This window comes from Miniopterus schreibersii (assembly GCF_964146895.1).
Source record: "Miniopterus schreibersii genome assembly, chromosome: 18".
Classification (NCBI taxonomy): Eukaryota; Metazoa; Chordata; class Mammalia; order Chiroptera; family Miniopteridae; genus Miniopterus; species Miniopterus schreibersii.
The window spans coordinates 4218190-4246177 of NC_138121.1; the positions used below are offsets into that span (position 1 = coordinate 4218190).

General features: G+C 54.3%; 1 protein-coding gene across 1 annotated transcript; it reads right to left on the reverse strand.

Moving 5' to 3' along the window:
- Positions 1-294: 294 nt before the first annotated feature.
- On the reverse strand, positions 295-27973 carry GRIN2D (glutamate ionotropic receptor NMDA type subunit 2D; the record flags this gene model as incomplete). The annotated part of the gene is made up of 12 exons (XM_081118815.1): positions 295-2515; positions 2649-2881; positions 3072-3259; positions 13313-13473; positions 14835-15064; positions 15265-15390; positions 17792-17945; positions 18399-18567; positions 18740-18951; positions 19270-19384; positions 22737-23356; positions 27509-27973. The coding sequence occupies 12 exons, from the start codon at positions 27971-27973 to the stop codon at positions 1184-1186; spliced, it is 4005 nt and encodes a 1334-aa protein (XP_080974941.1). The 3' UTR covers positions 295-1183.
- Between the last annotated feature and the right edge of the window lie 15 nt (positions 27974-27988).

The following is a 27988-nucleotide window of genomic DNA, read 5'->3' on the forward strand; positions in this document are numbered from 1 at the left end:
TTCATCTCCTCTTTCTGGGTCTTTGTCTCCCACCTCCCTCCAGGGTCTCTGTTCTCGCTCTGATTCTCTTTCTGTCCCCTTTTTTCGGTGGGACTTTTCTCAGTTTCAGTTTTCTCCAGAGGTTTCGGGGTGGGGGTGGGGCGGTGGCTAAGAGAGAGACACGGAGCTCACACTTGGACTGAGGAGGCATAAAAACATGGTTTATTCCAAACACTGCAATGTGGAACAGGAGAGGGGGAAGGAGGGCTGGTGGTGAGCTTGGACTCCCAGGCCCTCCCCTCCACCACCCAGCTCCAGACCCGGCTGGAGATCAGGGAAGAGGAGGCTCTGGAGGGGGGTCTGCTGGGTCATCACTGGAGGGTCACAAATAAGGGCTGAATTTGGAAAGGATGTGTTTGGTGGCACCTGGGGCTGGTAGTGAGGTGCGCCATGGTGGGAAGTTTCGGCCCCTGCAGGTTGGGGTCAACGCTGGAGCAGGCGGAAGGGGGGGAGGGGAGACGGGGCTTCCGTTGGGGGCGTGTCCTATGTCAAATAGGGAAGTGTGACCCGGGGTGGAGGAGAGGGTGTCCCGGTTTGACGTCAAGGGTCACAGTCTAGTCGGGGCCCAGTCTGGGGTTCGGGTCACAGTTTGGGGTCAGAGGTCACAGTCTGGGGTCGGATGACCATTTGTAGGGGTTGGAAGTCACAGTCTGGGGTCAGGGGTTTCTGTATGGCGGGGCCAAGGTCTAGGGTCACAGTTTGGCGAATGTGTCTCACAGTTTTGAGTCCCGATGGATGAAAGGTTAAAAACGGGCTTCCCCGGAGGCGTGGCTGGGGCCGGGGAGCTGCACAGTGATGTGGGGGCCACGGCCCCGGGCGTGGGGGTGGGGCGCGGGGGTGGCGTGACCCCCCCACCTCCCGCCCCATCTGGTGACGTTAAAAAGCCCTTATCGGGTTTTAAAAAAGGTCCAGTGGGCGCCGAGACCTCCACCCCCTCTGTGTCAGGCTGGGGTGAGATTCCGGGGACCAAATCCCCTCCAGCTCACGGTGCCCCGAAAACGAAGGGGCACAGGACGCTGCTCCAGGCGAGGTCCGGTCAGTTCCACCATTTCCTTTCCCATCCCACGCGGGTCCTGTCCACTGCGCGTGCCCCCTCGGGCCGTGGCCTGCGCTGACCGAGGGGGCAGTCGGGCCCCCGGGGCCGTCATACCTCGGACTCGAGGCTGGAGAAGTGCGCCGAGCCCCGGCGGGTCCCCAGGTCTCCACCCCGATGTCTCCGGTGGGACGCGGCGGGCAGCGGCGGCCCCCAGTGCGCTGCGTGCATGCACCGGCGCGCGTGGCGGGAGGGCCCGGTGAGCCGGCGCGCGGGGGCGACGCGGGGACACGAGCTGAGGTCCTCGAGCGAGCGAGAGGTGGGCGCAGGCGGCGGGAGGTCCCAGCCCCCGGCGGCGCGCCGGTGCCGGTGGTGGTGGGGGGCAGGCGGAGCGGGCACGCGGTGCGAGGCGCGCGGGCGGTGGGCGTGCGGCCGTGGGCACCCGCAGCGGGCCCGGCGCCGCGGCGGAGGTCCCGCGGCCCAAGGCGGGGGCGGCGGCGCCCACCAGCCGCCGTCCAGGCCGTCGTGTGAACAGCTGAGGTGGCGCGGCGGCGGCAGGAGCTCCAGGCTGGCGCAGTGGCGGCAGTGCCAGGCGGCCGGGCCGCCGCGCGGGGGCAGGTAGTCCCAGCTGCCGGCGCGCCAGCCCCCGAGCTTGTCGACGGACCAGTAGCGGCCGGGCGGCGGCCCGAGGCGCTCGGCGTACGGGTAGGGGAAGTCGGCGAACCACCAGGGCTCCAGGCCGCCCATCGACGCGCCGCCCAGGCTCTCCGAGTCCTCCGAGTCCGACGGCGACGGGTCGAGGTCGAGGTACGGGCAAGGGGGCGGCGCGGCGCGGCGCGGGGGGGGCGCAGCCTGGGCCCCGGCGCCCGCCCCCCCGGCGCCGCCGGCGCCGCCCACGCCGGGCCCCAGCAGCGGCTGGCTCTCGGGGTCCGAGCGCGGCCAGCGCGCGGGCGCCGGCGGGCTCTCGTCCTCGTAGGCCAGGCGGCAGAGCGGCGGCCCGACGGCGGCGGCCGCGGCGGCGGGGGGCGCGGGCGGCGACGGGAAGCCGGGGTACGCGCCGGCGGCGGGCTCGGCGGGCTCCTTGTCCCGCACGATGGCGAAGTAGGAGGGCGGCGGCTTCTGCGGGGGCTGCGCGGTGGTTGGGGACAGCGGGCGCCCGGCCGCGCCCCGGGGCGCTGTGCGCGCCTCGCCCACGCCCAGGCCCTGAGGCTCGATGGGGCCGTAGTAGCGGTGGAAGCCGTCGGCCAGGCCCGGGGCCCCCGGCGGCCCCGCAGCTTTGGTGCGGCGCCAGCGGTCCACCGCCGCGCGCTCGCGGGGTAGGAAGGGCGCGGGACCCGGCGCGGGACGCGCCGCTGGGTACGCGGGGCTGGGCAGCGGCTGCGGCGGAGGCGGGGGCTTGGCGGGAGGCGGGGCGGCTTCTGCGCTGCAGCAGCTGTACATGCCCTGCGGGGGGCGCGGGAGAGGCGGGGTCAGCACCGCCCGCCTCCCCCATCCGTCCTTCCCTCCCGCACCTCCCGGGTGTCCCCTCCACCCCCAGGCACCCCCGCCTGTCGCCTCCGCCCCCCTCTGCCCCTACCCTGGAGAAGGCCAGCAGGAAGTCCATGCGGTGGGTGGGCCCCAGGCAGTGCCGCAGGCGCCAGTACACCAGGTGCTCCCACGCGAAGACCAGCAGGGAGAGGCCCATGGCCACCAGGAGCATGTAGAAGACACCCGCCATGTTGTCGATGTCCAGCTTGCTACTCATCACCTCGATTTTGTCGTTGTGGCAGATCCCGGAAAGCCACAGCCGCTCCAGCATCTCGATCTCATCTGGCGAGGGCGGGGCAGGGGGCAGTCCGAGGTCACCTCTCGCGGGCATCCCCTGAGGACCCGCCTCTCTGATGTAGGAATCGAGGCCCCCAGCCGCCGCCTCCCGCAGGCCCTGGTGCCCTGGTGCTCACCCCTCCTCCTGCGGAACCCAGGGCTCCCCCCTCCCCCAGGCCCCCTCGAGCGGCCGCACCGTCTCCGAGGAACTGCAGGAGCGCCAGGTCGATGGGCCGCTTCCAGCGGGAGCCCTTGTGCAGCGCGATGCCATAGCCCGTGGTGGCAAAGACCTTGCCCGAGCCAATGGTGACGAGCTTGCAGCCCTCGTCCTTGCGGGCCATGTAGTTGAGCACAGCGGCGTCATAGATGAAGGCGTCCAGCTTCCTGGGGGCAGGGGCATGAAGGGCAGGGTCGGTCCCACCCAGATGCCCTCAGCGCCCAGCCCGGAACCCCTGCCACCCCTAACCTCCAGCTGCTCCAGTCATTAACTAATAACTCTTCTTGAGCAAGCTGCACCTCTTTGTGCCTCAGTTTCAGTCTGAAAAATGGAGACAACAGCTACATTTCCCGTGGGGTTGCTGCAAAGGTTAGATAGTGCTTGGTGCTGAGGAAGTGCTGGCGAAATGTTAGCTGAGACTGTTAATGAGATAATTACTCGTTTAATTGGCACCGGAGCCCTCCAAAGGAGCCCTATAGATTCCTCCCTTTTAGAGAGGACGGTCGCCCAAAAAGAATCATATAAATAATAATACAATGTTAATGATCGCTAATATTGTGCCAGGCACTGTCCATCTGCTTAAATAAGTCATTTAATCCTCACAACATTCCTATAAGGTAGAAACTATTATCTCTATTGTTCAGACCGGGAAATGCAGGCCCAGACACCCCACCTTAATTTGCTTGCTAATTTCTAAAACTTGCTGAAAAGGGGGTCGGGGATGTGGAGTCAGCTCTCACAGAGGGATACATGGTGGCATTTGCCACATGTCACGTCCTTCACAACTGCCGCCATTGTACACTTATTCTGTGATTTATCTCAGCCTCTCCCACTAGACTGAGAGTCCCATGAGGGGAGGGCCCGAGTCTACCGTGTTCCAGGCTGTGACCCAGCACAGCTCCCGCACATACAAGGTGGTTGTAAACATTTGCAGGATGAATGAGCGAGTAAATGAATCCACACCGTGGAACGCTGTGTAATTAATGCTTATGATCTGACATCAGAAGATATCCAGGGTGTATTAATGTGAAGAAAAAACCCCCACAAAAACTAGTCCCAGAATCCCATATAAAGTATAAATACCTATGTGTTTTTTTAAAAAGAACATATGTATGGGGTGAAATTTTGGTCATCTTGACTACAGACACCAGGCTAGCTCCTAGAGGGAGGCGCCTATCTTGCCTAGTCCAGCATTGCCCGAAAGAACATTCTGTAGTGATGGAAATATTCCATCTGCACATCCAGCGCGGCAGCCACCCGTGGTTCTCGACCTCTTGAAATGTCCCAGTGAGACCAAGGGATGGAACTTTACATTTAATTTGAATTAATTTAAATTTAAATAGTGTTGGACAGTGCCAGTTGGGGGCGGGGGGGGGGAGGGTTGGCAAGAGAGAGATCAAGATGTGTGGCTGGTTGCTGGGTGGCAGAGAAGGCAAAGAACGTCACCTGGGGCTCTGAGTTGTTTGCCTGTCTGTTGATGTAAATACCTGTGTCCCCAAACGGCCAGTAAAGCCCTATCCACACTCCCACACATGTGCACCTAAATGCCTGTGTTGGTTGCAGAGAAATTAAAGAAAAGGAGAGAATTAGTCCATGCACCCCAAATAGGGAGGCACGCAGAGCCAGAGAGCGTTCCCCACAGTGAACGGATCGGCGGAAGCAAAGCCCCGGGGTGGGGCGAAGAAAGCCCGGGAGAAAGAGCAGAAGCGCGGGGAGGTCCCCTCCCACCGCTGGAGCAGGCGCTTGAATTCACTTCCTATAGAGCCTAACCGGCAGGGAGACCCCAGCTGACATCTGGAAACACATATATAGGCGAGAAAAACACCACCGCTGCCTGCGGGCACTGCTGCCTCTAGACCGACTGTGACTTCTCTAGGTTTCTCTCGGTTTAGCAAAATGCCCTTGAGGACAAAAGGTGAACTGCTTCCCAGTTTCAGGGGGAAAACCTTGGAGTTCCTGGGGTCCGGCTGCAGAGGCAGGATGAGGGCTCTGGGGATGAGGGTCTTTGGGGGTCCTTGGGGGATGCAGGGAGGGGTATGGTGGGGAGAGGCTGCGGAGCATTTTACTTTATTTTTTAAAAATATGTCTTTATTGATTTCAGAGAGAGGAAGGGAGAGGGAGAGAGAGAGAGAAACATCAATGATGAGAGAGTCATTGATCGGCTGCCTCCTGCACGCCCCCCACCAGAGACCGAGATGGAAACCAGGGCATGTGCCCTGACTGGGAATCGAACCGCGACCTCCTGGGTTCTAGGTTGATGCTCAACTGCTGAGCCACACTGGCTGGGCCCGAGAAGCATTTTAGAGAGAGCCCCAAACCAAGGCTTCCAGAATTAGGAAGGTTTGAGGGGCCTTCGGGAAGAGGGGACCTAAGAGCATTCACTTTTAACCATTCACTGTGTTCTAGAATATACCCCCCACTTCCTATCCGCCATTGCCCCTAAACCCCTAGTAAACTCAGCCCTGCCCTACAGCCTTTGTTGAGGCGCAGGTTTGGGAAAAATGAAATACCCAGTGTCTGTCCTTCCTTTCTTGTTTATTCTGCCCTGTCCAACGGGATCTTAATGTTTGAGTCAGCTCCTGCCTCTCCTCAGCTCACAACCCTCCCCTGCCCCTCACTTCACTCAGAGTGACTACAGTTACCTTGAGCTACAAGGCCCTGTGCCACCAAACTCTCCCGCATCCCTCCTTACTCCTCTGTCCTTGTCTCCCACGCACCAAGTCTGCTCCAGCTACGCGGGCCTTTGCACAGCTCCTGGACCACTCCAGCGCGCTCCTGCCTCCGGGCCTTTGCACCTGCTGTTCGCCCTGCTAGAACATTCTTCCTCCAGATCCCCACCTGGCTCACTCCCTCACCTCCTTCAAGTGACTGTTCAAAATCCTGAGCACATTTACTACTGCAACCTGTAGCCTCCTTCCCGGGTCTCCCAAACTCATTCATCCCATTTTGTCCCTAGCGTTTAACCCCTTGTAACCACAAAATGGTTTAGGCGAATAAGTCTATCGTCTGTCTCGCTCCACTGGAATTTAAACTCCAGGAGGGACAGACCTTGTCTGTCTGATTTACCGCTGTATCCACTGGGTCTGGAACACCTGGCATACAACAGGTGCCTAATAAAGAGTGAACGAATTCAGAAGGCTGTTCTGGGGGCCAGGCACTGGAGCCGAGAGGTAAGGCTTCATTAACGTGGGAAAGATGCCAAGAGTTGTTCCTCTGGGGACAAAGCCAGATGAGGACAGCGTGTACTTTGGTAAGAAATGCATAAAGAGAGTGTGTGCTCCGTGGTGTAACTGATCTGAGGGAAATAGAGAGAATGCCTCCTTTAGGAAAGGGGGCCTCACAGTCTGCTTCTGCCCCCCTAAGCCAGTGGGCTTCCAGGACCGGCTGGAGGAAAAGCCGTGTTTCTTTATTTCTTTGGAAGAAATGTGTTTCCTTTCTCTTCCTTGCCACTGAGGGCAAGCCCATGGTTGGCATGTGAGCCAGCCAAGGCCACGTGACGCTGCCGATTCCTGTACCTCTCTTTAAGGGCGGAATTTTCGAGTGGTGTCCTCGGTGGGAACCATGAGCCACACGTGGCCATCTGAATTCAAATTTTAACTAAAGTTTAAAATGCAACTCGTTGCCCAGCCGGGCGTGGCTCAGCAGTTGAGCGTCGACCTAGGATCCAGGCGATCAGGGTTCGATTCCTGGTTAGGGCACATGCCCGGGTTGCGGGCTGCAGCCAATCGATGACTCTCATCATTGATGTTTCTATCTCTCTCTCCCTCTCCTTTCCTCTCTCTGAAATCAATAAAGATATATTTAAAAAATAAATTAAATAAATAAATAAATAAGTAAATAAAATAAAATGCAACTCCTTAATCACACCAACCACATTTCGAGTGACCGAGAACTGTGGTTACCGTACTGGACTGTCCAGGTCTAGAATATTTCCACCATCGCAGAAAAGGCCGCTGGAGAGCGCCGCTCTGCACACACACGCCTGTCTCCCAGACTGGAGTGGGAGCTCCGGAGAGCAGGACTTGCATCTGCTCACTGCTATACCCTTGGGGCCTAGGCCAGCGCCTGGTGCAAGACCTTAATGAACACGTAGTGGGTGATGCAGGCTATGAGCCAGGCTGCAGCAGCCAGAAAGCGTGAGAAACTTCTTCAATCAGGTGAAATTAATGGAGTACACCTGACTCGTCTGAATACATGAAGAGGTTCACGTAGTTAACAGAGAATGTGGGTTTGAATTAGTTAAGCACAAAGAAAATTCAGACACTAAGCGACTGAAAAAAAAAAGACAATCATTAACTCCAGGAAAAACAAAGACTCGTGTAGGAGAGGAAGCCTTCTTGGTTTACTCCTTGCGGCAGCTGTGGGAGTGTTGACACAGTCATAACATGTAAATACTGCATATCCAGCCAGCCGGAGTCGCAGCGTGGGAGGCTGGAGGAATTTAAACTAGAGCGTGAGTATGTGTCCTCCATTGGGAAAAGTGAATGGAAAATGCCTAAAGTTGAAAAATCGAGAGGCAGCCAACCAAAGGTGGTATTTAGAGACCAGGACATAAATAACAAAATGACACAATAAATGAGGTGAAAACAGATACCTCGGGGGGGCGGGGGGTGGTGAGAAACAGAGGGTAGGCAGATGGAGACTGTTGGTTTTCATTTAAAAAATTCTTGTATTTGACTCTCCAAATTATGGGGACGTATAGCTCTGATAAAAATAGAACTAAAAATTAGAAAAAAAATGTAAAAAGGAATACTGGGAAGAAACAATTCAGCAGAGGCATGAAATCAGAAGAGGTGACAGTGAGACACACAGGGGTATCCCTTGTGAGCCCAAGAAGCTTCTGGGGAGGGCACGCGGGAGGCACTGTATTGCAGTGGTCGAGGCTGGGCTGAGAATCAGATGGCAGGTGATCAAGTCCCAGCTTTGCCATTCAGCAGCTATGGGAATCTTGCTGTGCCTCAGTTTCCCCATCTATAAAATGGGAATAATAGTATTCACCTATGGCGTGTTACAGGTTGAACTGTGTCCTCCAACACTCGTGTGTGTGTGTGTGTGTGTGTGTGTGTGTGTGTGTGTGTGTGTGTATGGGAGGAGAGAGAGAGAGAAACGTTGATGAGAGAGAAACAATCGGCTGCCTCCTGCACGCCCCCTACTGGAGATCGAGCCCACAACCCAGGCATGTGCCCTGACCAGGAATCAAACCAGCGACCTCCTGGTGCATGGGGCAATGCTCAATCAACTAAGCCACACCAGTCAGGGCAACATTCATGTATTAAAGTCCTACCCCAGGGCCTCAGAATGGGACCTGAGTGGAGACAGGGTCTTTACAGAGGTAATCAAGTTGAAATGAGGTCAGTGGAGTGGGTCCTGATCGAACAGGACTGGTGTCCTTATACCAAGGGGAAATTTGGACATAGAGACACACATAGATGGGAGATGGTGTAAAGACACAGGGAGAAGACGGCCACCTACAAGCCGAGAGGAGAAGCCAGACACAGATCGTCCCCCCACGGCCCTCGGAGGGATCCAGGAGGACTTCTAGCCTCCCACAGCGCAACTATAAATTTTTGTAATAGTCCTAGCAAACAAATAATGAACTTAAGTGAGTGTTGATAGCTAGTAAACACTATCATAAATTTACAAGACTTGGGAATGACACGAAGCCTTGGCAAGCACACGGAACAAGTGGAACTTTCCCGCACTGCCGATGAGAGTGTGAATCGGTGCAACCACTTTGGAAAATGCCTGGCAGTATCTTCCGAAGCCAAGCACCCGCCTCCCTATGACCCAGCAGTTCCACCCGTGGGAATTTACCCAAGAAAAATGAATGTGTGTGTCCTCCAAGGACTTGCGCCAGAATGTTCACAGTAGAATATTCGTGACGGCCACACGCTGGGAGCAGCCCTCGCACAGAGGCGGGGAGGGTTCTGGTGTACGCACGTAGGGGTGCGCTCAGGGGATGCAGCCGGGGGCCAGCACCCCGTGTTAATGCGGGCAAAGCGAGGCAGACGAGAACGCTGCTGTACACGCCGTTGGACTGTGTGATCGTATATCGACACCAGGCAAAACCAGTTCCCAGGGAGACCCTATGGCGCCTGGAGGCGCAGAGGGGAGCTTTCCGGGGAGCTGGGCACTTTCCTGCCTTAGTCCGGGTGTGGTCACATGGAGGTGTAATGCATTTACAGACAATCGATGAGCTTCACACTTCGGACCTGTGTGCTGTATCTCAGTGAGGAAAGGTCAGACATGCCCTGCCCGGCTGGCTCCGTTGGTTGGACATCAACCCATCACCGAGGTCGCTGGCTCGGTCCCCGGGGAGGGGTGCGCAGGAGGCAGCCGGTCCCTGTTTCTCTCTCTCACCCTCTCCCTTCCTCTCTCTAACATCAATAAAAACATACTTAATAAAAAGAAAAGATAAAATATAAAAAGACGAGGGGAAGCCTCAAGCTGTTTTTACTCAGTGAGGGCTGGGGTTGTGGCTGACATTTAGATGGGCGGGGAACAGTACAGGGATTCCCTGCTCTCTGAATTCAAGGACTGGAGAGATTTGGATTCTTTTTTTTTTTTTTTTTTTAGATGAATGGGGCTGGTCTCCCTTGCTGGTCACACGGTCAACTGCTCTCCCAAACTCAGGAACCAAACAGATTTGGGATATGATGTCCTGTCCTGTCCCCCCCACACACACCAATCTCTGAATTCTCATTCTCTGAAAGTAGGAGCAAACTGGACCGGGGAAGTGAGGGATGCCTGCGGAAGCAAAAGAGGAAGGCAGTCCCCTGTGCCTCCTGGGGAAGGGCACTGTGTGCCCATGAAGCGGGGGCGGGGGGGAGGGGCAGGGCCTGGGAGAACCACCCTGCTTTGCCTACGAGAGGGAGGCTCTGGAAATCCCAGGGGCCTTCCTGGAGGGAGGGGCTGAAGGAGACAAAATGGAAGAAGGGGGAGGGGAGACGTCGGCCAGATGGCTGGGGGGTCTGGGGGCGAGTCCGGAAGTGGAACAGTACCAGGGGGTGGGGGTCATGGCCGGAGCTCTTGAATGTTTCATGTTCATTATGAAACCTTTGCATTTAGGTGGCGGGTGCCCGGGCTGCCCCACAGTAGCTCTGTGCGGCCCGGGGTGACAACCAGTAGCCCGATGCCACCACTGAGCCCTTGAAATGCGGTGAGTCCGAATGAGATGTGCTCTGAGTGGAACATACACTCAAAGCACAAAAAAGAAGAAAGGGAAACATCGCCATTAATTTCTATACTATATATAGAAATGGTAACATATTGGAGCTATTAGGGTAGTAAAGTATATAATTAAAATTAATATTTTCTGTTTCTTTTCCTGTGGACCCTAGGAATTTTTCATTATCTGCAGTTCCCCATCTGATGGAGCCTCTGGGGCCGAGGGGTTGTTCCCGCCCCAAATCTGTACCTCCCTTGGAGATAATTCTCTGGGAAAATGTGATAGGCAGAATAATGACCCCCAAAGATCCCCACACCCTAATGCTTGGAACCTGTGCATGTTACTTTACATTTCAAAAGAGACTTCGCAGATGTGATTAAATTAAGGTCTTAGGATGTGGAGATGATCCTGGGTTATCCAGGTGGGCCCAATATAATCACACGGCCCTCAGGAGAGGGAGGGGAAGGTCAGTCAGAGAAGGGGACATGTGACAATGGCAGCAGCCTGAGTGATTCAGGCCCCTGAGCCAAGGGATGAATGCAGGGAGCCTTGAGAAGCTGGAAAAGGCAAGGAAACAGATTCGGGCAGGATCCAACAAGTTGAATGGTTTGTTAGCTTGATTTATAAAGTTCAAGCAGTTAGACTTACAGTATGGGAGCCTCCTCGTGTACTCTTGGGCCGGCCCTGCCAGTGTTAGCCGTGGGCCTGCCCAAAGTCTCGGTTAGAGAAGAAAAGTCTATTACCCAAACCGCCTCGTGTTAGTGGTGCTTGGGAGAGGGTCAAGGGGAAAGTGACAGCTCCCTGAAGGGGTTGAAGTTGGGCAGAGAGAACAGCAGTCACAGGAGATGAGAGAAAAAAAGAGGTGACTGATAAGAAAGTGCTGAAGTTCACAGCATCAGAAAGGAGAGGCTTGCAGGGGAAGCACGGAGAGGACACAGAAATGGGAGACAAGGGACCGCGTGACCCACAGAAACTGTGAGAGAGGAGACAGGGCTTTGGAGGAAAGGCGCAAGAGAAGCTGCTGGGTGGCAAAATACAAACTGCACAAGGGCATGCCCCCGGACGACGGCTTGGCTGCCAGAATCTTTGTTTACAATCTCTTCCTTTGCCATTTTCCACAACAGAGGCTGGAAGGCGAACATTTGCCAGCCTCCCTTGCAGCTAGGAGTGGCCATCTGATGCCCTCCGAAAAATAGCCAGAAGTCCCGGGGAAAAGCATACTTTTCACAATAAAAAGGCAACATCTTGCCAGGAGAAAATCCTCTCCTCTTTTACGCTTCCTCCTTCTTGCCTGGAACCAAGATGGGTTTCAGAGGGGTACGTGACCATGAGGCAGCCAAAATGAGCAGCAAGGTCTGTGCTTCAAGGTTGACGGAACAAATATATGGAGAGAGTTTGGATTGTGGATGTAATCTCTGAGCTATCACACCGCCCCTGGACTTCTTGTGAGCGAGGAAGAAACCTCTGCTTGTTTAAGTGCTCCTAACAGATCTGAGAAACTTACCTATTTTATTGACTGCCATTAGCCAGTGCAGAACTGTGTCGGGTACTCCTAAATTTTTTTTATATGAATGAATGACTTTCACATACATTCAAAGCCCAGCTTTACTTTCTGCAACTTGTTCTGAGAGACTCTGCTGTGTCCTTATGCAGACCAATCCATTTTACAGAAACCAAATTGACCGGGTTTCTTTTCTTGGAGCCCAACAATTCTAATCAAAACAGGGGTAAAGGGGAACTGGTTAGGAGTGGCTCCTTGAGGGGTGAGCAGAGGATGGCCTTGGGGAAAGGTGCTCTAAAAAATACAATAGCTGGACTCACTGATGCCCCCTATCCATTCTCCACATGGGGCATTTACAGACAGAAATCAAATCACACCCCTCCCCTACTCAAAGTCCCCCCTCTCCATGGCTTCTCACTGTCCTTTTGAATAAAACCCAGCCATGATGTCAGAACTCAGGGGTCACACCCCACTACATCCTCTCATCTACCCTCTAACCTCAGCCTTCCACATTTCAGCCACCTTGGCCTTGTTACTGTTCCTCCAATAAGCCAAGACCACTCCTGGCCCAGGCCCTTTACACACCCTGTTCCCTCTGCCTGCAAGGCTCTGCATACGTCCACCTGGCTGGCTCCCTCACTTCGTTCAGGGCTCTGCTCAAGTCACCTCCTCCGAGAGGCCCACCCTGAAAACCCTGGTGAATATATCTCAGCTCAGTCATGCTCTAGCTCACCATGACTTTCTGAAATAAGCTTGGTGATTTTTCTGCTTGCATATTTATAGTACACTTCTTACCCCTAGACCCTAAGCTCCCTGAGGGCAGGAATTGTGGTCTAATTGTTCACTGCCCTCTATAGAATAGGGGCTAAGAAAGTAAATGCATGCTGAGTGACTAAATAAGGGAGGGACAGGGAGAGGGTTACTATGCTCAGCTTGGACTGTACTCTGGGGCCAGAACTTAACTTTATCCCTATTTGGGAGGAAAACTAATGTCAAAAAAATTTAAAAAGCATAATCCAAATATTCACTGCATTGAGTTCAACCCTAATGATGATGATGATGATGATGATGATGATACTAACAGCAATAATAATAATAATAATAATAATAATAATAATAATAATAATGGCAACAGCAAACACCTACAGTGTGCCAGGTACTGCTCTGAGAGTTTTGCATGCATTAACTAACAATACTAACAAAGTAATTCATTATATTAACTAATAATAATAAATATAGTAGTCTTTATAACAACCTTATGAGGTGGGTCCTCCTGTTATCCCCATTTTACAGAGGAGGAAACTGAGGCTCAGCGAGGTTGAATGACTTGCCCAAGGTCACACAGCCAAGAAGAGACAAATCCAGAATTTGAACTACTAGATCCCTTAAAACTATCACAAGAACCCTCAATGACCTCTGCCCTCCAAGCGGACCCACCCCAGGCTGACCTCTAAGGCAAATAAGTGACCCCTGATCCCTCACCACCCGGGAGCGCCCTCAGGGCGCGCGGACCCGCCCCCACTGCCCTCCCTCCGCGGAGTCTGCGCTGACCCTGCCTTGAGATGAGTGAGCGCCTCCTCCACGCGGGGCTGGTTGTAGCGCACCATGTAGCTGTGCATGTCGGGGTAGTTGCTGCGGATGTTCTTCTCCGTGGACCCGTTGGGCACCGTCCCGAACTTCAGGGGCGGGTACTGCTCCTGGGGCCGCTGGAACTAAGGCAGAACGGAGAGTTACTAGGGCGCCCCCTTGGGGGCATCTGGGTGAGGCTGTCCTCCACCCAGATGTCCATTTGGGGGGATGCTGGCCAACTGGGGGACACCCCAGTGCAGAAGTTCCTCAGACTTGCTCACAGTGGCCCACAGTAGGAAACACCACTCCTCACCTCAAGATAGCTATACATTCGCAGATATATAGGGTGTTCCAAAAAAATGTATGCACACACTTCGAATAATTATAAAGGCGGCGTTTACTAAAATACATTCCATTTTCAAAATTGAGCTATCAGCTGTTAAAGTATGTATACATTTTTTGGGACACCCTATATACATATACATATACATATACATATACATATACATATACATATACATATGCATATACATGCACATATACATATACATGCACATATACATATACATATACATGCACATATACATATACATGCACATATACATATACATATACATATACATATACATGCACATAATCAGTAATATTAAAATATTTAACACCCAGCATGGCCTGATCATGTAGTGCACCATGTAGTGCACCATGTAGCTGTGCATGTCACGGTCCTGTCAAAAAAGACACTGGCTATAGAGCTTCAAGAAGGGTCCCAGAGGCCCCTGATATGCCAGGCATTAACCCTTAACTTGCTGGATCATGGGAGGTCCCAGGGGCAGGGGTTGGCATGGGGAGGGGGGGCTGGGGCAGTTGTTATTTACCAGTCTGTTCAGAAGTAGTTCACTATTTTAACAACAGACATAGCCAGGCAGGTGTGTGCTGGTTCGATATCAAGCATGTATATGACTAAGACAAATGTTTCCTTATTTTTATTTTGTAAGATGCAGTCAAACATATTTTCTATTCTATTCCATTCCATTACAAAAATTGCTTGTGGCCATCCATTGTCTTGATTTCTCAAGCTTCTAAGAGGTCCTGACACCCAGTGAACAGACTGTGCCCCTCCACCAGGCAAGCACAGAAATCGAGAGTCAGCGTTTAGAGCAATTTGACAGGATAATTTTATGTCTGTTGAACCTCATACGTTAAAATTTGGGTTTGAATTTCCCATGTCTTGGTTTTCAATTTTACTTTTCTAGTAATTCATTTCTATTGCATTTTACAAAAGCATTGGTCTCCACTGGATTAGAAAATTCAAATATTAGTTCTTTATCAGCTTGAGAGAAACAATGGTCTGAACTATCCCACTTGGCACTACTGCCCCTAGAACATTTGGGGACACTTCTCCTGGGAATATTTAAATAGTTCATTGTGAGCTCCAGAATTCTACCATTTGACAAGCTCTGTGACCTCCAACCCCAGTCAATTCCCCCTCCCCAAACACACACACCTTTCGGTCACTGAGCCCAGACACGGTGTCCACGTACTCCTCCTGGATCATGAAGGCGGCCAGGTTAGCTGTGTAGCTGGCGAGGAAGATGACAGCGAAGAAGGCCCACACCAGCACCATGATTTTGCTGGTGGTACCCCGGGGGTTCTCCACGGGCACCGAGTTATTGAACACCAGGGCCCAGAGCAGCCAGATGGACTTTCCAATGGTGAAGGTTGAGCCACCAGGGCCTGCAGGGGCCAAGGGGGTGAGGCATGGACCCCAAATCCTTCTGCTCAATGAGGGAGCAGAAAAACTACAGTCCCCAGTGGCCCCTGAGGCCTCTGCCACCTCAAGGGGCCAGAGCTCTACCCCAATGCCTGCTGGGAAAGGTAGTTCTATCTGTAGTCCCAGGTGCTCTGAGGGAGGGTGCTGGAGGGAGGGGACTCACGCTTGCCGGTGGCCAGGCTGCGGTTGTAACCCACAGGACTGAGGTACTCGAAGATGAAAACAGTGACGGCGACCACAGTGAGGCACATGACGAACATCATCACCCACACGGCGGGGCTGTAGGGCTCTGGGGGTAAGGGGGTGTATGGTCATGGCTCAGCCAAGCAAAAGACTGGAGGACCACAGACATTTGACCAAGCTGCAGCCCAGATCTGACCCTGCTGTGCTCTGTCCCCTTCCCAAGTTTCCCACCTTGGGAACCTCATCGTCTACCCAGGCCCCTGAGAGTTCAACCACCAAATAGAAACTGTCTCCTAAGTATGTTTCCTGAGGCCCGGACCTGAGTCTCCATCTCCCGATGGCCATCCCCCAGGCCATTCATGTCCTACACTGAGCCCAGCACCAACTCCCAGGTTCCCCATCGTGGGAGTCCCACCATCCATCCAGTCACAACCCAACCCCCATTTGCCATCCTCTGCCCCTCCCTTTCTCTCCTTCACCAGCCACAGCCTGTCAGTCCTCAGCCCCATTCTCCTGTCCCTGCCCCTGGATCAGGCCTTGTCCTCTCTCCTGGACCATCTTCCCATTTTCTCCTTTCAAGCCCGTCCCTCCTCTCCTTGGCCCTAGAAGCTCTTTCTACACCCAGAGATGACCTCACCTCTCCCCAGCTCACAGTCCTCGGTGGCTCCCCAGCACCCCAGGACAAAGTCCCCACCCTCAGCCTTGCTTCCACCCTCCTCTCCAGCCTGATCACTCTCTCGATAACCCATTGCTTTAACCACCCAGGACTCGGTTTCCTGAATGGGCCACACCCTCTCTGCCTCGGTCTCCAGCTCCCTTGCCAGAGGTGCCATCCTGACCTGTCCATCAGACAAACTTGAGTTCATGTGTCCCCTCCTCACACTGCCTCTGGGAGTTCACTGACAATAAGCCATCTCTTTGAGATTAGTACTGGCTGATTTGATCTCCCTGGGCCAAGTGCAAGTGACCAGGACTGCCCCTGTCACAGGAGAGTCACCACCCTGGACAGTTCCTGCAGCATCTGGGGACATGCCTGTTGTCTCCACTGGGCAGCATGGTGGGTCATGCATATGACCTTGTCACTCCCTGCTGAAAGCAGAGGCCCCACGTGGTGCATCTCAAGATGCCCTGCAGAGACCTTGGTGCAAAGAGGAAGCCACAAGAGACATTGTTGGGGAAAAATACCGAAAACAAAACACAAAGAAAGGCTGTCCCTTGTCCCAGCACCTCCCCCTCCCAGGAGCTCTGCTCAGACTTCAGACAGCAAGCGGGAAATGACAAGAGCGGTGGCTCTTGGCTGGGTGTTCACTTCTCCTGTCTTCCTCCACACTCAGAAAATGAGCTCTCTATCCTGTTCCAATTCGCCTCAAAGCCGCCAACCCACCCGGGTGCCAGCTTCCTAATCACATCTCAAGGCTGTCTCCTTGTCTCACCCTAACTGCCATCTTTCTCCCACCACCTGTAGTTAAAACCCTTGCCATTTCAATAAGAGAAAAACCCAATCTTCCTACCAAGGCCCAACTGCCACCCCTCTCACTCACTCCCCTCTCCAGCCACACAGGCCTCCCACTATTTCACAAATACTCCACCGCACATTCCCACCTTGGCGCCTTTGTCCTTGCTGTTCCCTCTGCCTACAGTGCTTTTCCAGACAGATCTACACAGGACTGACTCATCTCCTCAAAGGGGCCTGCCTGCCCAACCATGGCAGCACCAATACTATTCCTTTCCTTCTCTCCCTCCCCTTACTTTCTCATAGTATTGGTCACCATCTTAAGTGATTTTGTCCTTGTATCCCTTCAAGAGTTCAATTTTGTCTCCCCCAGGAGGCCAAGAGGCCTTAGAGGGCGGGGATTTGTGTGCAGCTCAGAGCCTGGCACACACTAGGTGCTCAATAAGCTCTGTCTGATGGGTGAATTGTGCACTGACCCTGTGCCAGTGCCATGCTAATCTCTTCCTCATCTCATATGTATATACTGGGGAGACTTGGATTTTGTGGGACCTGAAGTTCATACAATTTGGTGGGTTCTCTTTAAGAAAAAATACAGCCCTAGCCGGTTTTCTCAGTGGTTAGAGCGTTGGCCCGTGGACTGAAGGGCCCCAGGTTCAATTCTGGCCAAAGGCACGTACCTCGGTTTCAGGCTTGATCCCTGATTCCAGTCAGGTGTGTGTGGGAGGCAACCAATCAATGTGTCTCTCTCACATCAGACGCTTCCCTCTATCTCCCTTCCACTCTCAAAAGCAATGAAAAAAATATATCCTTGGGTGAGGATTTAAAAAAAAGAATACAAACTCATGATTGCAAAACCAGGTACAGGGCCTTGAAGAGGCTGTGCAAGAGGAGGCTTCTGAAGCTCCTTCGCTTCCTGCTCAGAATGCTTCTGGTAGTAATTACTTCTCCCATGTGACAGATTGGGAAACTGAGGCTCAGAAGGGAGGCCACTTCACCGGAGTCACAGCGCAAGCACAGGCAATACCAGATGGGACTGGGGCACACAGCTGCTCACCGAGGAAGGCGGAGGGGGACACGGTGCCGTTGCTGCGTGCCACCATCACGCTGATGCCTGTCTCCACGAAGGGGACGGAGAAGTCCACGATCTCCGACCGCTCCTCGTTTATGGTGAGGGAGCCGATGGCCATGTCCGCGCGCTGGTAGAACACCTGTGGCGAGGGCGGGGAGGGGGTGAGGGCACCCGGCTGGCTCGGGCAGACAGAGGGGAGAGGCGGGCAATACCCGACCCGGGAGGACACCAGCGAGTAAGAGAGAGGCTAGGAGGGTGCGTGAGTGGGTGAGGGGGCTGCAGGTGGGGCAAGAAAGGTGGAAGTGAGAGTCTGGGAACAGGAGTGGGGAGAGGTGGCCATGACCGCACCCTGCTCCCGCAGCACGGTTTTGGGCTCCCGCCTCCAGGCCCCGCCCCTCCTGAGTCCCATCCTCCAGGCCCCGCCTCCTCCGCCCAGAGGTCCCTCCTCCCGGCCCCGCCCCTCCACCCGGGCGGGTCCTTCTTGTGGCCCCGCCCCTTCGACCCTGGGCGTTCCCTCCGGTTGGCCACGCCCCCTGCCCCGAGTTCTCCTCGCGGGCCGCCCCCTCGGGCCGGGTTCCCTCGGCCGCCGCACCTCCCCGATCATGCCGTTCCAGACGCCGTCGATCTTTTTGCCGTGCTTGCCGTTGGTGACCAGGTAGAGGTCGTAGCTGAAGCCGATGGTCTGGGCCAGCCGCTTCAGGATGTCGATGCAGAAGCCCTTGCAGCAGCGCTTTTCGGGGCGGGGGGCGTCCGGCGGAGGGCTGCGGAGAAAGACCAGGCTTGGGGACCCCTCATCTTAATGGAGGGAGGGACAAGCAACAACTACAACTAAGGTTAGCGCTTTCTGGGTAAACTGAGGCTCAAAGGAGTTATGGGACTTGTCCAAGGTCACCAAGCTGGAGGGCAGTGTGGGTCCTCGGTCCCAGTTGTCACCTGTGGGTGCGGTTGAGCTGGCTCCGGCAGGGTACAGAGTCTCGGATGCAAGTGCCGCTGATGGGGTCAGCGGGCTCCACAATGACAAAGGGCCTCTCCTCCAGCGTGGCCACCGTGAGGTGCTGCGTGTCATCTACTGGCTGCAGGAAGCGACCATAGCGGGACCATAGCGGGTACTTGAGGCGGAGAGTCTGCTGCTCCCAGCTGCCCACCTTGGCCAAGAAAAGGGGGTTCAGGCTTCCTGGGGGGCCTTCCTAGAATGCCCTGGCCTTCACGGCCTGGCTCCAAGCTCCTCCCTCATATCCAGGAGACTGGGCCCCATCTCCCTCCTCCCCTAGGTCTGGGTTCCCAGTTCTTCCCATCAGGACCCAGAAGTCCGGGCTCCCTGCTCCTTCCTTCCTAAGAGGCCAGAGTCCAGGGCCTCAGCCCCCACCTCTGGCAGGGCCCCGGAGTCTGAGTCCTCACCCCCTCTTCCCCAGGACTCAGGAGTCCAGGCCTCTCCCATGCCTTTGGGCAGGGCTGGGACTCACCACCTCCCAAGTCCTGTCCCTGGTAAGGGAGATGACCACCAGGGAGGGGTTCACCAGGAAGCCATCCTCATTGAAGGAGTAATCCCGGTTGTCCCAGGTAATATTCATGAAGTACCTGCCCAGGAGAAAAGGAGGGGACAGGTGGGGACCTGGTCTAGAACTTGGTGGCTGAAAACAGAAAAAGTCCCCTTTCTACTGACTAGCTCCAGCCCCCAGATGGAATTTCTCCTCCAAGATCTTGAAAATTCTAATAAGCCTCTTTTCTTCCAGGTACTCTCCCCTCGCTGCCCAGTGCCCCCCCCCCCAGGTCCTAGACCCTCGGCCTGGGTTTGAGGTGGTGGAGACCCTGAGTGTCCTGGCCCTACCATCTCTAATTGCTTCCCATCTTGATTCTTTCCATCCCAAACCTACTTTGTGCCTAACACTGAATGTCCCCAAACATATCTAGTGGTTTCCTGTCTCTAGGCCTTTGCAAGTGCTGCTCTCTGCCTGGAAAACATTTATTCTGTCCCTTCTCATCCTGATCATTTCTTATGTCTTCAAGACTCAGCTCAAATGTCCCTTCCTCTAGGAAGAAGCCCCCGAGGGCCTCTGGACCCCCAGATATTCTCACTATGCAATGGCACCCTATACCCTGAAGGCCTGTCACATTGCCTGGGTCACTGGGCCAGATCCTCAGCAGACCCCTCACTCCCCCTGCCCAGGCCGTCGGTCCCCAAGTGCCACTCTTCCTGCCCCTGGATCTCTCTGTCCCACCCCCTCCTCTCCATTCCCATAGCCCTCCTGAACCCCCACCCCAGCCTCCTGCCTGGCCTCCAGCCTCCAATGTCTCTCCTTCAGTCTGTTCCCCACCCTGTCCCAGAGGGGCCTTTCTATACCCAAAACTGACTCTACCTCTCCCCTGCTCATAACCCACCCATGGCTCCCCAGCGCCCCAGAACAATGCCAAAACTCTCAACCTTGTGTTCAAGGCCCCTGTGGCTCGGCCCCGTCTACCTCCACAGCCTCATCACCCCCAAACCATAATCCTCCTGCCTTCATCCACCCTGAGCTATTGTGTATCACCAACCTGCCCCAGTTTTTCTCCCCTCTGGGCCTTTGCACAATGCTGTTCCCCTGCCTGGAATACTCTCTCTGGTGAACTGCCAACCACTCTTAGAATCAAATCCAAACCACTTAACCTGGCCTAAAAGCCCTATATGAGCTGAGCCCCATGTGTTTCTCCATCCCCTAGTCATAGTCCCTCCCCCTTGCCCATTAAGCTCCAGCCACACTGGCTCTTTTTTTTCCTGTCTCATTTTAAAATTTATTTTTAACTTTAATTTTTAGTATTGTTTTTTCTTTTTTTCTTTTTCACACTGGCTTTCTTTCAGGCTTCCAAGCAGGCAATTCCAGCCCCAGGGCCTTTGCACCTGCTGTTCCTCCTCCCTCTCTTCACTCAGATCTTCCAATAGTTGGCTCCTTCTCTTTATTTTTTTTACCTCCAAATTTCACCTATTCAGAAAGACCTTTCCTGATGACCTCACCTAACCTAGACATCTCTTGTCACATTCCACCAGTCTGATTTTCATCTCAGAAGTTATCACCTGCTGGTATTTTCTCCTTCTGTTTCTTGTTTGTCCCCTATGAGATTGTAAGCTCTGTGAGAGCAGGGGCCTTGTTCAAATTATATACCCTCGTGCCTAAAGCAGTGCTTGGCATATAGTAGACTCTCAAAAAAAGGGCCTTTCAGTGAACGACTGAATAAACGAGCAATTCATCCTTCAGGTCTCCTGGAAACCTCCCTGTCTTCATAGGCTACCTGTGACTTGCATAGCCTAGTTTGGAAGGCTGATTGGGACCAATTAAATTCCTCTCTTGGGAGGATGTTGACTGTGGCATTTGGAGGGATGGGTGTGGACAGGATGAGTAAACTTATGAGTGTTAGGAGGAAGCAGAATCCTGAGTAAGTGGTAGTAAGAAAGGAACTGGACAGTGTTCTGGAGTGGCAAGTAAGGGGCCTGGGGGGTGTCTTGGCCACATCTGGGTTTCTGTGCTTGTTTATCTTTCCAATAAACCCCCTTTTCCTGGAGGAAACTTGAATGAGACTCTGCTTCTTGCAACCAAAAAAGTACTGGTTTAGACAGTACTCTCCCCGGTGCTCCCCCGATGCCCATTTAACCTCCATTATTGCAAGCGTCACGCTGTGTTGTCATTATCCTGTCCATGTCTGCCGCCCCTACAGGACCCTGCGTTCTTTGAAGAGAAGTCCATGGCTTTTTTCATCTGTGTTCCCAGCGCCCAGCATGAGCCCTAGTTCCTAGCAGGCTGAACTCAGTAAGTATTTATGAACGAGGGATGTTTTTCTCACTCTCTTGTCCCTGCATCCTGATTCCCAACTCACCAGTTCTCAATTCTCCTCTCCTAGGTTTGCTTTCCCACCTATCACCTCTTCCTAAGCTCATTTCAGGACCCAGGCCTCTCCTTCCACTGTTCTGTCACCCAGCCTATCAATTTCCCCACTCAAAAAGCTTCCTATGGTGGAGATGCTGTTTTCCACCAGCCTGTTCTCCTTTTCTGAAATAATAGCGTGTCCGCTGGGCGCACAGCTGCCCAGCTAGAGTCGGCATTCCCCAGTCTTCCTGGCAGCCAGCCCAGGGCACACGCAGGGGCCACATTCAAAACATCAAACCATCAGTAGGGCAGAGGCACTAGCCAATCAGAACCTACGTCTACCATTCTGCACGAACATGACTGTAAACAGTCAATAAGCCAGCCCTGGCCACGAGACTACATTCTCACTAATGGGATGGGATATTAGACCTGTCCCTTCCACCTGACTTGCCCAAAAGGAAATTGCTTGTTCCCCACTTCCTCTCTTTCCCCCTTCACATGAGCTAGAATTCAGATTTGCCCATGACCCAGCTTTGACTGTGGGGAAAGGAGATGGCAGAGCAACAAGGTGGGAGGGGCCTGGGTCCTTGAATGGTCATATGGAGCAACAGAGTCTCCTGATAACCTGGACCTCACCTCTCCCAACTATTACGTGATAGAGGAACAAACTTCTACCTTGTTTGGACCATTGGATTGTTGAGTCTTTTTGTTACTGAAATTCAGCTCAAACTCTAACTAGGGTATTTCCTAAGATGCTATCAACTAGAAGATGTATCATTATTTCTATGTACCATAAAGAAAGAAAAGAGCGCTTCCAGTTAAGCCATGATAAGACATCAATTGTGAGACACATTGATTTCAAAGACATTAAACTGTGAAAAAATGTGCATCTTATAATCACTGTGTCTTGGGTGCTTCTTCCAAATTACCTGATTGAAACCCAAAAAGGAGACCCTATTATACCCATTTTACAGAAAAGGAAACTGAAGCTCTGAGAGGGGACATGACCCATTTGAGGACACTCAGGCAGTGAGTATCTTATGTAGTCAGGCTCTGGAGTCTTCCCACACCCCTCCCAGCTCAATTCCACTCACCTATGCAGACTCTCTCCTCGGTGGGTGCGGTTCTGGGCACGACAATCATGACCAAGCTCAGGCAGGAAGCCATAGTCACGCAGCAGGGCCTGGGCACCTCTGGCCACTACAGCCACGCCAGCTGCCACACGCCGGGCCAGGTCATCCCGCCAGCCAGCAGAGCGCACTGCAAACAGCCCAGCAGGCAGTGGGGCGCCTCCTGGCAGAAGAAGGGGCTCTCCAGGGGTGCCTGAGCCCCCGCCTCCAGCTAGCTGGGGCCCCACCATGAACCAGACGTAGCCAGGCCCAGTGAGGCCAGCTTCCTCGGCTGCCCGGAACACAGGCTCGGCCTCCTCGCGGGCACAGAAGAGCAGACGGATCTGTGCGCTGAGGCTGCGAAGCTGGGCACTCAGCACGGCCTCCCCCGCCCCAGGGTCCAGTGTCAGAGCTCCGCGGTGCTCCCAGCCCACCAGACTGCCATCAGTCAGCACCTCGATGTAGGATAGGAAGGCCCGGTGGCCAGGGGCACGTGTGGTCACGGCTACAAAGGACGTCCAGTCATACTCCTCCAGCACCTCAAAGATGACCTGAAGCTGCTGCTCTGTGGATGAGCCCAGCTGCAGGAAGGTGGAGCCCTTCTCCTGTGGGGAGGAGGAGGGTGTCAGGCATCCTGATGTGGAGATCGCAGCTCCCAGGAGTCAATAGGGGCCTTTGGCAACCAACAAGGGGGTCATAGCTCCCAGTGGTCAAGAGGGGACCTCACCTCCCAGAAGTTGATAAAGGGACCACAGCTCCCAGCCACCACCGGTGGGCCATGGCTCTCAATCTGACAGATTGACTAGCTGTTCAAACCTGCCCCCTTTTCCTGCTGGGGCTCAGAGCTAGACCTGGGTTAGGTTTAGCCGCATAACTGAGTTCCCGGTTCATCCATTAAAACTCTCCCCTATGCACCTTACTTTCTTCCCTGAGGGCGGATGCAGAGGACTCAGAAGAGAACTCTGAAGTCCTAGGGGATTATAGAGACACAAGAGGGAAGAGCCCGAGTCCCTGGGTCACCACTTGGAGGCGTGCTACCTCCAGTCAGAAACACCAGTTTGGATTTTATGAGTAAGAAATACCTTTTACCTGGGTGAGCCACTGAGATGTAGCGATTTATCTGTTAGAGGAGTAATGTTGCCATAATGAATACGCCAGTATCCAGTGAGGGAACTACAGTTCCCAGCATCCACGGAGAGGGACTACATCTCCCAGCATGCAGTGAGGGTGCTTGGAAGCACTATCTGTCCCAACTGGAAGCAGCTTTGCTGAGTGGACTTGCCCTTCTCTAGTTTTCCTTCTATCTTCCTGTCCCCTCCTTCTCTGTTTCCTTTGCTGGACTTTCTCAGTCAGGATTCTACATGTAGGTTTGCCCTAGTCTCCTCTTTTCTCCCCTGTCCTCTCTCCGTGGTGATCTTATCCAGATCCCATAGTGCTGTCTCCCACGCTATCCAATATGGTAACCACTAGCCACCTATGGCTATTCGAATTTTAACGAACTAAAATTTAGTTCCCTGTTGCACTAGCCACATGTCACATGCCCAGCACCCAAGCATGGCTAGTGGCTATCATTTTGGACAGAGCAGATGTAGGCCATCTTCATTGCAGAAAGTCCTATTGGACAGTGCTGGAGGTGTTGATGACCCCTGTCTTCAGTCGCCACCTCTCCTGTGAGCTCTGGACAAAACTTTCTACTCAACATCTCCCCTTGGAGCTCCAAGAAGCATCTCAAAATTTACATGTCAAAAACACAATTCTTGATCTTCCCCTCACCTCAAACCCATTCCCTGCCTTTTCCTAACTCATCAGGTTTGAAAGCTAAATCATCCTTTCCCTCTTTTTCCCTCACACCCCCATCCAGGCCATCTCCAAGTCTTCTTGGCTCTCTGTTTAATACATAATCTCAGTAGTCCACTCCTCATTACTGCCCCGTCACAACCCATTGTCACCACTCTATTGCCTAGATAATGACAGCAGCTTCCTAACCCGTTTCTGCTTCCACTCTTGGATCTCCCAGTCCATTCTCCAGACAGCACCCAGAGTGATCTTTTCAAAATATTAATTGGATCGCTTCCCTTCTTGGTTGAAAACCTTCCAATGATTCTATCTTAGAGTCAAAGCCAAAGTTGTCTCTGTGGCCTACAAGGTCCTGCATAAACTGGACCCCATTGCCTCTCTGACCTCATTTCCCACCACCCCCACCTCTTGGCTCTTTCTCAAAACACATCAAGTTCCTTTTGACCTCAGGGGCTTTCCAATATGGTAGCCACTAGCTACGTATGGCTATTCAGATTAGTTGTTACCTCTCCTGGGGGCACTTTTCCCCAGCTCCTCCCTGCGGACCAACCCTTCCTCATTCCTCAGGTTCAGCTCAGTTGTCACCATCTCAGGGAGGCCTCCCCAGACTGCTATCTATTGAAACCCCATCTCAGTCATTACAACATCCTGTTGCTTTCCTCTAGGAGATTTTATTATGTTATTTGTTTTCTTGTCTCTCCATTAGAATGCAAGCTCTACGAGCAGGGAATATACATATATTTCCTTTTATAACTATATTCTCCAGAATCTAAAACATCCCTGGCACAGAATCAGCCTTTGACAAATCTTCCAGTAATGCAATGAGAAGAGCAAGTGGACTTACTCCCTAGGCATGTGCCTGCGGTTTATAAGCACTGGAGAGAGGCAGTTGGCCTGAGGGGATGACATGCAATGAAACTATAAGAGGTCCTCACCCTTTGCAGGTGAGGTGTGCTGAGGGGACCACGTTCCCAGCATTCAATGGGGGCACAGATGGAGCTGTGAAGACCACTCTTTTTTAAAAAAATCTTCACCCGAGGATATTTTTAATATATTTTTTGGATATTTTTTCCATTGCTTCTCAGAGAGAGTGGAACATGGGCCAGGGGAGGTCATCAATGCAGGAGAGACACATTGATTGGTTGCTTCCTGCCCCAACTGGGGCTGGGATAGAGCCTGCAACCGAGGTACATGCCCTTGGCCAGAATCGAACCTGGGACCCTTCAGTCTGCCCGCTGACGCTCTAACAACTGAGCCAAACTGGCTAGGGCAGGACCACTCTTTATTTCAACTGAAGACACTGAGGGGCTCCATTTCCCAGAAAGGAATGGGTGTACACAGAGCGGGCCACAGTTCCCTGTACCCAGGAGCCGATAAATAGAGCAGACCATGCTTCTCAGCAATGGCGGCACAAGGTTCCACATCTCTGGGTACACCATGAGGTGGCAGCCAGGAAGTTGTAAGTTCACCTCGAAGGTGATCTGCCTACAAATCTCTGGACAACTCCATGCCAAACAGAAGAAGCAAGTTGGACAGAGGCCTTTGCAGGAATGCTCTGGACAGAACTACGAGTCCCAGCATGCAATAGTAATCTAGTCACAAAGCCACCGGCCCTCACAGCTGGGAACCTGTTGAGATTTAGGCTCCATCCACTCAGGTGGCCCAGTCCTCTGGTGAGTCCCACCTTGGTCACACTGGCTCCAGCCCTGAATAGGCCCCTTTCCTTCTCAGTCTGCACACTACGCTAGTTCCAATTCTGCCCTTGCTACCAGAAGTCCTCTCCAGCAGGCCCCTCCTATGTCCTGGGAGGCAGGCCGCTCTCCAGGCCGCAGCCAGCTCTAGCTTCTGCCCCAACCTCTCCTGCAGGCTCCAGCTCTGACCCCTCAGTGGCTGGACCTTCACCCTCCCAGGCCCAGCTTCTGGATTCTTGCTTCCCACACCTTACAGCTGAGTAGGCCCCTGCCCAAACCCATTGCCAGGACCTGCTTCCTCTCTAGACACTGGCCCTTTAGTGCAGAGGGTAGTTTCTGCCTCCTCCCTGGGCTCTCACGGATTAGTCCTGCACCCTCACTGGCTGGCCATGCCCTAAAACCCACTTGCTGAGTGGCTCTACCCCTCCACAGCGCACTTGTCACTAATGACTCCTCCCTTTATCATACTCCTTTCACCAATGGCTGGGTCCTTCTACGCAGATCTCCAGACCCCATGCTCAGCCTGCCCAGCCTCCCTGTGCCTCAGTACCTGATAGCCCTCTTTCCCGGTCCCTGTCCCTGCCTTCCTGGCTCCTGGCTCCTCACTATTTTTATTTTTTATTCATTTTAGAGAGAGAATGGGGGTAGACAGAGAAAGAGAGAGGCATAAATGTGCCTTCTATACATGTCCCACTGGGGATGGAACTCGGAACCTGACTGGGAATTGAAACTGCCACCTTTTGGTGTATGGGACAAACACTCCAACCGAACCACACTGGCCAGGGCTCCTGCCTCCTCACTAGACCTCACCCCATTTCTTCCCAAGTGACTGTTCCTTCGCTGATCCCAGATCCCACCCCTCCCTTATTAGATCTTGCCACCTCAGGCTGGTCCCTTTTCTTCCCAGTCCCGCCCCTCGCTGGCCGGGCCGTTCTTCCCCCGATCCCACCCCCTCCCTTGACTCACCTCTTCTGTAGAATCCTTAACCTTCCCCATAACCTGACCATCCATGACTGCCCTCTCCCAGACCCTACTTATAGATGCGTCCCCAGACAGGCCCGCAAGCGCCCCATGCACATCCTATAGACCACGCCCCTCCAAGTTAGCCCCGCCCCTCACCTAGAGCTGACCCCTACCATCTGGCCCCGCTGGTCCCAGAAGCTGACCCTTAAGACTGGCCCCGCCCTGCAGGCCCCGCCCCCACGGCTCGGCCGGGCCCCGCCCCTGGCCTCTGGGCCCGTCCCCCCCCCCCCCGCAGGTCGCGCGCACCTTGGGCGTGAGCACGAGCGCGGCGCCGCCGTGCACGGCCACTATGGGCAGCGAGGTCTGTGCAGAGAGGAAGTCGAGGATGGGCGCGACGGCGGGCGCGCGTGAGTCGTCCTCGAAGACGACGCCGTGCACGCGCAGCCCCGACAGCAGGTCGCAGAGCTGCAGCACGAGGCTGCGCGGGTCCGAGCCGTTGAGCACCAGCGCCACCGGCCGCACGTCCAGGCCCGGGCTGCGCACGGCCGCCGCCACGGCCGGGCCCAAGCGGGCCGCCTCGGTGGCGTACGCGGGCCCCGAGAACACCAGCGCCACGTTGAGCGGCCGCGCCCCGCCGGGGCCCCCGCCGGGCCCGCTGGCGCCGCCCGGCCCCGGCGCCTCCTCCGGGAACGGGCTGGCGCAGGCCAGCGCCAGCAGCAGCAGCATCTTAGTGGGGCCCCGAGGGCCGCCGGGGCCACCGGCACCGCGCATCGCCTGCGGGCCCCG